Here is an 11,348-nt window from a genome sequence, read left to right as displayed (position 1 = left end):
AGAAAGAGGGGATGCATTTTTTAAAGAAATGTTACCTAGCTTATCAAACTATTTTGGGAGGGACAAACATATCCGAAACAAATTATCATTCAAAGCAGAGTATTTTAATACATCTCCACACGCCTTCTTTTCTCGTCATTATTTCCCTGCTTCTACCTCCAGGGTTTGTAAAAGAGGCTCAGTTTTCAAAGCTTCTCTTGTTTTTCCACTTACAGGTTTTAGATGTGATCATCATGAATCTGCACTTTCAAATCTGTTTTCTATATGTCAAAGAAAACAGACTAGTATTTTGTTGTGTCTGAATGTCTGTTTCCCAGACATTCAAAACACATCAAAGGCTCTTCTCCAGCATCCTGGGAGATCAGTGGAGAGATTAGCTTGTCTCTGGAGGAACACACACTTTGAATCAGAACATTTAATTAATTAATTTTCTTCCCCCCCAAAAGGTGTGTGTGTGTGTGTGTGTGTGTGTGAGAGAGAGAGAGATTGCGCACTCTGGCTGATGCATTAAACATCCACATGACATGACATCTGGTGTACCAATTCAATACCCAGGTCTTGGTGCAATTAGCCATTATTTGTTATTACTAGATTAGCTTGTCAGTATGTGTATAAAGTCCCTTTGCTTTTAGCTGCTTAATTAAAAAATAAATATGTTTTTTATCTCGGTTATAATGGGGTTGCCAGACTGCTGCATTCCCATCAGTGACACACACACACACACACACACACACACACACACACACACACACACACCATAGCCTATTACATCACATACTCGGAGGCAGCAGGAGGTGAAATCCAGATCCTAATGAAATCCTGTACTTTCTATTAAAGCTGGGAGTTAAAATATCTTACCAGTGCAGTCTTCTTAAAAAAAAAACACATCTATTCAAGACGACATGTACTTCCAGCTACAAACTGTGCAGTAATATCTGACTGTTGGGGGTCAACTTAGCCAGGCATCCGTCTCTGACTTAACTTTTAGCTGCTGTTAAATTGTACCTTATTTAAAGGTATTGTGAAAAAAGAATAAGTATTTGGTGCTGACTTTTTTGTTTTGTTTAGCAGACTTAGTTACCATTTTGAATAAATGAAACAAGTGCGAGGAATGCGAGATAACCCCTCTGACTTCCTTTCTACTGATCGGCAAGCGTCTTACATATTGTTGATGCACAATGGAATATACATATTGTGACATTCAGTGTAAAGTATGTCTTCTTTATTTATAGCACAAGAGAAATGCGTGTGCCTTTTATTTTGAAGAGCAGCAAAATAAAAAATCACAGACGCAAATAACATGTCAGTCATATGACAGCTTCTGTTCTTTTCTCGCCTTTTTAATAATGCAGATCCGACTTGAACTTACAGCTTTCCTGATGGAGCAATTAAAATAAATGCATATTAAAAACAATCCAACATTTTTTTTTAACACTGTCAGTGTGGCACTACGTGCTGTTTTGCGGCAGATCTCGCCCGTCATTGTACACAACAGCCCCGGGAGGATAAAACACCACAGCGGGCTCTGCGGGTGCGCTGGCGTGGACTTGGTGCCTTTGCTCGTCCATCGCTGGCTTTGTGGTGGCTGTGAACGGCCTTATTCTCGGAAAAGTCATCCGCCAGAAGAGTTTTGTTAGCGCTTTCCTGAACTCCCGCCTCATCAGACAGTACAGAATGGGGTTCAGGCAGCTGTTGGAGTGCGCCAGGCACACGGACACGGGGAAGACGTACACCTGCGTGGTGTAGTACTCATAACTGAAATGAACCACGTTAAGTTTGATGAGGATGCCCCAGGCTGTCAGCGCCTGGTTGGGCAGCCAGCACAGGAAAAAGGATAAAACCACGATGGTGACAGACTTGGTGACCTTGGCGCGTCGTTTGGCGCTCGAGGTGTTGATGTTTTTGGAGGTGATGGAGCGCAAAAGGAGCAGATAGCAGGCTGAGATGATGCCCAGCGGCAACACAAAACCCAGCAGCACTTTCTGAGAATGATACAGTCCCAGCCAAAACTGCGCTGTTCTGTTAGTTTCCGGGAATTTGACAAGACACAAGTCCTCACTGGAAACGGTCACCGTTGTGGAGAAAACTGCGTGCGGCAGAGCGGCGGAGACAGCGGCAAACCAGATGAAAACGGTGATGCACCGTGCGGAGCAGCAGTGTGGCCGCCGCCGCCGCCTGCACTTGAGCGCAGAGGCGAGCGACCAGTACCTCGCCACGCTCATAGCAGTCAGGAAAAACACGCTGGCATACATGTTCATAGCCGTCACATAGGAGACAATCTTGCACATCGCTTTGCCGAAAAGCCAGGTGAAGTCCAGCGCGTTTTCCACCGCCCAGAACGGCAGAGTAAGGACGAACTGGAAGTCCGTCACCGCCAAACTAGTTACGAAAAGGTTGATGGAGGACTTTTTCCACACCTGTTTGGTCTTCATCAGGTACAGCACCAGTAAGTTCCCAACCAGACCCAGCGCGCAAACCAGCGAGTAAATGACAGAGATGATTATCCTCACAACAGCGGCGCCGTTTCCCACATAATCTGCTTTGTTGAAGTCTGACAGGTGGAAGTCTCCCTCGGAGCGGTTGGTCGTGTTAAAAATGCAGCTCAGGTTGAAGTTTGCAGCAGAGACAATCCCTGCTGAGCCTTCGTAGTTAGTGTCTCCAGACATTTTAACTTTAATCCCTGAGGATGTTTCCTAAAGTCATGCATGTAGGTCCAAATACTTGGATTTCAGGTTCTTGCGCACACACACTGCTTTCTGTGAATCGAAACACAAACAAAAATAACTGTAAAAGTAGCTGTGTATCCCTGATAGGTGACAGAGCTTGTCATTAGATTGCCGTGTTGCTCTGAGATTTTTCTCTGTGCTTCTCAGCTCTCCAACTGAAAACGCGTCCTGACGCAACAATCTGGCGCTGTCCTTGGTTCTGATTAGATGCTATTTGGAAACCAAGAATCCAAAACGTAGAAAACGTATCTTCTTGAGTTGGGTATAAAACAATTGTGAATTTAATTTGTTTTCATATGCAAGCCTTCTTGAATCGACTGTGGAATTGCATACAACCCAGGGACATGCATAGACATTTGGAGGGGCTATTGCTCTAATCTGGAAAAAAGGCATCAGCCCCCCCCCCCCCCCTCAAAAAAATATTTATATCCAGTAGTATATATATTATAAAGAACAATTACAACACGACTACAGCTAGTAAAAGTATTTTACTCGATCCCCAGGTTCTCAAATGCTCTGTGAACTCGAGCTCTTGATATACATAAAATAATAACTAATTCACAATGCCATATAGGGCACAGACACAATTTACTGTGTATTTATTATTAATGAAACATTTGTTTTTAATGATTTATTAGCCTAATCCAACTTAAAGAAAATGCCCCTGATAAAATAGACCTACTTCACATTAAATGAATAATGTAGGATGGTTGTTTGACATTATCAAATGCTTCTCTCACAGCTGGTCTGCTGACAGTTTAATCCAACTCTGCAAAGTTGCAGATCTTTTAGCTGCATCATTGAGCTCTTTCTCTCTCTTTTTCAGTCGTTGTTGTTGTGAAGGCATACTTAAGCACACAAAATAGGCTATACTTTTTTTTTATGGTCACCAAAGATGGTAGCATGTTTGACATTCATGAGAATGAAAATTCGTATTACTTGCCAACTGTTGAAAAGAATGTTGATCAATGTAAAGCATGTCATGATACGTAGACGTGGCATGACATTTTGGGTCATTGCAATTTTGAAGATGTGAAAAAGTTGCAAGGTGTTGTGAAGGGCATGGAGATTAAGGGAGGTGTAGTTGGGTTGAATCAGTTATGTGAGGTGTGTACACAGGGAAAATTCACTCAGACAAGAAATAAGGAATCAGATAGGAAGGCAAAGAAGCCCCTAGAACTAGTCCACACTGACAGCTGGTCCCATGCCAGTACCAAGCATGGAAGGACACAGATACGCGCAGTCATTTACAGATGACTACTCTGGTACTATGCTTGTATACTTTCTAAAGTCCAAGAGTGATACAGTGCAGGCCACAGAAAGATTCTTAGCAGACATAGCACCTTATGGAGATCAAGTGTATCCGTTCAGATAACAGCACTGTCAAGACTTCCAGGCACTGTTAACAAAAAATAAGATCAGACATGAGACGTCTGCGCCTTATTCACCCCACCAAAATGGCACCGCGGAGAGAGGTTGGAGAACACTCTATGATATGAGCAGATGCCTACTGATAGAGAGCGGGTTACCAGATAGGTTATGGAACTACGCTATGCAGACCTCAGCTTATGTGAGGAACAGGTGCTACAGCAGACGCACAAAGAAAACACCATACAAGCTTTTCACAGGCAAGGTACCAAACATATCCAAATTACAAAAATTTTGATCAGTGTGTTTTGCTTACAAGCAAGAGAAAGGCAAATTTGATTCTAGGTGTGAGCAAGGTGTTTTTATTGTCTATGACAAGAACAGCCCAGCCAATCTAGTTTACTATCCAGACACAGAGAAGGTCCAAAAACACAGGTTGGTGAAATTCACCACTAAAACAACCAAAGAAAGGGAAACACAAACATCTGAGTCACACATAGAGTACGGGGATGTACATCCTAGGGTTGACAGCAGTGAAGAGAATGTTGTTGATGAAAATGTGGAAAATGTACCAGGTCAGGGTGTTCAAAGTGTGTTACTGAGACTTTACCTGAAAAGTCAGAGTACACACAGCCAGGTGAAGTCACAGAGACTGTGATCAGAAGAAACCCACCAAGAACTAAAAAGAGACCAGCTCATCTACAGGATTTTGAGACAGAGGATACGGAGGACAAACTGCATACATGCATGGACTCTTGTTACAGAGCAGTGTGTGATATTCCTCACACTTACGCCATTGCATCAACCCAAGCAACGCAGTGGAGGAATGCCATGAAAGAGGAGATGCAATCTCTGGAGGAGAATGAGACCTTCATCCTTACTCAGTTGCCACCAGGCAAACAGACAGTGGGGGGCAGATGGGTTTATGCACTTAAGACAGAAATTGATGGATCTGACAAATACAAGGCGAGATACGTAGCAAAAGGCTACAGTCAGAAACCAGGCACTGATTATGAGGAGACTTTCTCACCCACAGCCAATATGACAAGTGTGAGAGTAGTCATGCAAAAGGCAGTGCAGGATAACCTAGTCTTACACCAGATGGACGTTAAAACTGCTTATTTGCATGCTCCAATAGACTGTGAGATTTACATGGAGCAACCTGAGGGTCCAGTCAAAGTCAAACACAGGTGAAAAACTAGTGTGCAAGTTACACAAATCTCTCTATGGTCTAAAACAGTCAGGGAGAAATTGGAATGCTATGTTGCATACATGCTTAATTGAGAATGATTTTGTACAGAACCCAGCTGATACCTGTGTGTATACAAGGGAAAAGCACAACGAGAAAGTAATCCTAATAATATGGGTTGATGATCTGATCATAGCAGCTAATAATGAGAGTGTTTTGAAAAATGTGAAGAGGATGCTTACTGAAAGGTTCAAAATGAAAAACATGGGAAAGCTGAGACATTTCTTGGGGATAGATTTTGAACAAGCAGATGGTGTAGTCAAAATGTCTCAGGAGAGATATGTGAGAAAAATTCTAGATCGATTTGGAATGCAGGATTGCAGGTCTAGAGAAACTCCATGTGAACCAAAACTTGAATACACAGAAGATGCTGAAAAAATTAATGAGCCAAGAAAGTACAGGGAGGCAGTAGGGAGTTTAATTTACTTGTCCACATGTACCCGACCAGACATTTTGTGGTCAGTAAACTCTCCCAGCACTTTGATGAACCAACAGTAGAACACTGGAACACAGTAAAACATGTGTTCAGGTACCTCAAAGGTACAACAGAACAGGGGTTGTACTTCAGGAGAAATGACACAGAAAGACTAGGTCTAAGGGTCTACAGCAATGCTGACTGGGCATCAGATGCAGCAGATAGAAGAAGTACATCAGGGTATTGTGTCAGTCTAAGTGAAGGAAGCTCTTTGATATCCTGGAAAACAAGAAAACAACCGACAGTAGCATTGTCAACTTGTGAGGCTGAGTACATGTCCTTAGCATCAGCCATACAGGAATGCATTTACTTAGAACAACTGCTCAGGGGTATAGACACATACCAATATGCACAAACAAAGGTGTATGAAGACAACCAAGGTGCCATAGCACTAGCCAAAAACCCAGTTCACAGACAGCGATGCAAGCACATTGATATTAAGTATCACTTCATTAGGGAAAATGTGAACAATGAAAAGTTTATTTTGGAATATTGTCCTACTGAGCAAATGATTGCTGATGTTCTGACAAAGCCAGCTACTAAGCTAAAGTTAAAAAGATTTGCATAAGACATCTTTGGCACTTAAGGATGCAAAGAGTGTTTATTGCTTTAAGACAATGAGGGAGCCTCATTCTGTTATTTTGTTCTCATGTAACCCAATAAGATAAGAGTGAGTGGGGGTGTTAAATATCATTTTTGTATAACGCTCTTATCAATACACTACGGTAATAGTGTTGGTTGCTATATTTGAGGCATTACGGTTTTACGCTTACGTAAGGTATTGCGTTCTCTCACATACCTGCGTGTATGCCAGTTGAGTTGAGTTCACTTGTATACAATGATGAGGACGGATGAATAGAGCCGTACACATGAAACACATTGCGCTGCTCCATGTGTGAGAATATAAACAAAGTCACGTGACTGGGGGCAGAGGGCATCACTGAGGGCAAGATTGAATGATATAGCGGATTTAATTTGATTTAACTTAAATAATTATGGGCGTATTATCGTATTAATGCGATAATCTCTCTTTCTCTCTCTCACACAAACACACACACACACACACACACTTCATACTACATAAGTAATTCTTTGTTTATACTTTATTTTGAACATGTAAAACTAAAATAACAATGTTCAAGGATGTACACAGGCTACATGATCTTAATTACAGAAGCTTTGAAACAAAAATGTAAAGTGTAAAGAAACTTTTATGAATATTATAAGGGAGTGGCTAGAGTCCCAGCTTCCTCTGGAGCCACAAAAGGTTTTGTACAACTTTTTGCACATCAGTAGGTGAAATGTATGCTCAGTAAGGTTTAAGATTGACTTGGCCAGTCTGAAACCTTCCACTTCAACCCCTGATGAAGCCGCTGAAAAAGCTCTGATTGATTTTCTCAACTTTAAAATTGCTTACTCACATACAGCTCCTGGTCTTCATGTTGGTTAAACCTTTTTAAGTATTTATGGGGTCTGTACAGGCGAGGCTGCAAATCAAAACCATAGATAAAAAAGAATATCTGAGCTGATACATGAGATGAAGCACTCAAAGTGTAATTTCAACATTTATCTATACTGTAGTTTCATTTGATAAGACCGGCAGGACATGAACTTCATCCATCCTGATTTGTTTGGTCCCTGATTCCTTTCTGTTAGTGGGAGTCAAAATGAAATGAATGAATATCTGAATCATCTGTGTTATATTCCTTCACTAAACATTTTACCCTTTGCTTTGGGCATATATACCACAAGTCTGCAGAACTCATGTCAGATTCCCTGTGAAGCGTTGCAATGTCTGTGACAGGAAAAATAATCTCTGCTATAGCTGGTATCTGTTCCAATCACAACAATGTGCCTTTCCAGTAATGGTTTCCTGATCCTTGTTTTGGAGGATATCTTGACAGCTCATGTCAGGAAGTGGATGGATTTAGAGAGGGAGAATGATAGTTGCAGAATCCACACTGCATTTACCCACCTAGCCTACTAAAATCTTTAAGTCCTGCATTCAAAATTTTACTTCAATAAAAGTACAGTAACATTCACGTAGACTTAGACTTAGAAAACTTTAATGTCCCAGAGAGGCAATTTGTTGTACAGTACAGGCATATTGACACATAATCCACAACACAAACATTGAACCAGACATCTACAGCACTATTTATCTAACAAAGACATACACACATCAATAAATAGAATACAGTACAAGGAGTATATTGCACAATGTCATGAATAAATAAAACTACTGCACATTACTTCACATACATTTCTTCAGTCATACCCCTCCCTACATCTTTTTTAATTGAGTTATTGCCATGGGAATGAATGAGTTTTTTTGCTTGGTTGGTTCTGACGTTAGGATATCTATATCTACGGCCAGAAGGGAGCGGCTTGAACTCCACTGAAAGTGGATGGGTTGTATCCATGCAAACCTTGTCTGCCTTCTGTGCCAATCTGGTCAGATATAGTTGCAAAAATACCACAGAATGAAAATACCCTGGTAAAAATAAAAGTCCTGCATTCAAAATATTACTTTAATAAAAGTACAGTAACATTCACTTCAAGTATCAAAAGTAAAATTACTCATTATGCAAGCATTTAAATAAACATTAACATATTAGGAGAATTTTAATATCTAACCTGGTTAAGGTGGAACTAAGTCAAACTATGTTATACACTTTTGGGTAGTTAGATTTACTGTGTAACAATGCGTCATAATTAATATGCTCATTTTAGGTTTCTATAACCTTTTAATCAGCAAAGTAATTAGGAACTATATCTGTCAGATTAAAGTACAAAATTACCCTCTGAAAAATAGTGGAGTAGAAGTATAAAGTAGCATACATTGGACATATTCAAGTAAATTGTACTTTGTTACATTCCATCATTGATTCAGTATTCAGTTCATGTTCAGTATTTTAAAAGTTGTGATAGGTGTTCTGCTGACCTCCAGTGTTGTTAATGCCAACTACAAAAACTGCACACACATTGATTCGATACAACACACTTTTTATTGGGTTCTGTATTCTGCAGGATTATACATTTGTATCAAAAGACAACAAACACACACACACACACACACACACACACACACACACACACACACACACACACACACACACACACACATAATGAGGATGTTTCACAGCACATTAATGCACAAACAAAACCCAAACCCAAATGAAACAAATTAAAAACACAAAAAAACTCCCCTCCAAAATAAATTAGGTTGGAATATCTGAAAATGTAGTATTCTTGACGTACTTAAAAAAGAGGCCCCAGACCTCGACAAATGCATTGGACCTTCCTTGGATAGTCTTATTTTCTCCAACTTCGGGAAGCACTTCTCAAATCCAATGTGTATGAAACGAGGGTGCAGGAGATTTTCACCTTGTCAGGATCACTCTCCTAGCTAGTAAAGTAGTGAAGGCGATTGCATTCCTTTGTGATAAAGAGAAAGAGGGTTAAAAGGCTGACACCCCAAAAAGAGCACCGAAAAGGTTAGGGTCAAGCTTTGGCCCAGTATTTCAGACAGAGGATGGATGAACAGAGGAGCCAGAGCATATACAGTATACAGTATATAAGGTTTGCAGGAGCCTGATGACATCTGTCACAGATAGGGGAGACATCGTTGTAAATCCTTGTGTACCCTTCCCAGAATCTCTTTCCAAACCTTATGCAATATTTTCTCCCCCCAAAACTGTCTCCCGTAATAACTTAATCAAATTAAGTGAGTCTATTTTTAAGTTATTGAATCTGAGTATAAATTTTAGAAAGATATAACACAGCTTGGACAAACCCTGTGTGGTGCAGTGTCTACTAGTCAAACTGTTTGGGAGACATAGCACAGCTGTTGGAGCCAGCTTGCACACATACCAGAGGAGAACAGATGGAGCTCCAAGCGCTCAGTGTGAAAACTGTATTGAATGAACCAGTCACATCTACACATCCAAGGTCTAATATCCACTACATGTCTCCTGGGGTCGTTTAAGGACTTTCAAGATCACACTACGAGTTTATGAAAGAGATTTCTACTGCAACTCCACACCAAATCAAACATCTACTATAGTTTGGCCAGTATCTGTCTTTCTTATCAGCTTGCAGACACACCCCTTATATAGAAACTCCGGCATTCTTCAGCTGTCACTCTTTTGAAGACAGCCTGGCACACAGGCCACCTGAAATTAGGTCAAATATCCTGACACTTCCATTGTAAACCATTGAGCAGAGAGCAGATGTCGTAGAGTACAAAACTGCAGGCTGGTGTTAGCAGTTGTGAGACAAATGTTGTATCACTTTGTGGCAGTGTTTTCAGTTGTTTCAGTGCATGTTAATCAATTTCCCTCATACTTATCCTCATTGTTGCCCTTGTATATATTTTGAAATGAGCTTAGTCTTGCAGGCATTTTGAAACAAAGCAATTCACGAACAGAAGCTAAGCACACATCAGGTCTCTGCCTTTGTGAAATAAATGAAGGTTGACACATTGCAAAACACATGTAGCCAAGTCAGTTTTTTATAGGATTCATTTCGAGCAGACTGTGCCCAAAACTATTCTTAAAGAGATTTTCAAAAGGGATTAAAAATCATTCTTAAACCAACACTGAAACCCTGAAAAATAAAGCAACAGCTAGCAGGTATATACCCCTTGACAGGGAAGTTTGACCTTCTGGGAAATAAATGTATTTCTTTTTTTTTTGCTGAATGTTAGCTGAGAAGATTAATACCACTATCACATCTGTGTGGTAAATATGAAGCTATAGCCAGCATATCAGTAGTGAGAGTGATGTTGATCTTCTCATTGGCATTCAGCAAGACAGAGAATAAGCGTAGCTCCCAAATGTCAAACTATTCCTTTAAATTACTGTATCTTCCTTACATACTGTGAATGTCCACAGCTGTCACCTATTCACCCACTTTTCATTGTGATGCTACCGATCTCATACCTTTAAATCAAATCATATATTGGATGTGACAGACAGAAACGTCATCGATATTAAGTTCTTTTTAAAGAATGGAATTTGAAACAAGTGTTAGATCCAAGGACAAAGTCAGATGCAAGGTAATTATCTTGTGCCAACAGGATTAAAGAAATATTTTGTTGATTTAAATCCAGCTCTGTCATGGCAGTGTGGGCAGTGCATTTAGATGAATGGTGTTTGGCTTCCCTCCTGTGACATAAACACTGCCACACAAAGATGACACAGAGCTGGATTTAAGTCAGCAAAGTATCCCTTTAAGTCACATTGTATTATGTTCACACCCTTACACTGGAATGTGTTGGCTCCTGCACACTACACTGCTGACTCCAGCTTGTAACAAAGTACCTAGCAACACAACAACAAAATAAAACTGTACCCAAAGTATAATAACATGAAGGGGAATATAATTGTAACTTAATCTGAGCATGTCTTGCACAATAGTGCAAGTACTAGTGTAAATATTGCATGTATTTGATTAAAAGTTTAAAATTGAAACTGGAACACGGGTAACAGTAGTTCATGGAGAGGTTTGTACAAGTCAGCAGTGGTCT

The 11,348-nt window shown here is 40.3% G+C and overlaps 1 protein-coding gene across 1 annotated transcript; it reads right to left on the bottom strand.

Annotated features, from left to right (window-relative positions):
- Positions 1 to 1,322: 1,322 nt before the first annotated feature.
- On the bottom strand, positions 1,323 to 2,726 carry rxfp3 (relaxin family peptide receptor 3). Its single transcript, XM_031317754.2, has one exon. It carries the CDS (start codon positions 2,664 to 2,666, stop codon positions 1,449 to 1,451), a length of 1,218 nt encoding a protein of 405 aa, XP_031173614.1. The 5' UTR covers positions 2,667 to 2,726; the 3' UTR covers positions 1,323 to 1,448.
- Between the last annotated feature and the right edge of the window lie 8,622 nt (positions 2,727 to 11,348).

This window comes from Sander lucioperca, chromosome 14, assembly GCF_008315115.2.
Source record: "Sander lucioperca isolate FBNREF2018 chromosome 14, SLUC_FBN_1.2, whole genome shotgun sequence".
Taxonomy (NCBI): domain Eukaryota; kingdom Metazoa; phylum Chordata; class Actinopteri; order Perciformes; family Percidae; genus Sander; species Sander lucioperca.
The sequence above is the reverse complement of the archived record's forward strand: the minus strand, read 5'-3'. Positions and strand labels throughout refer to the sequence as shown.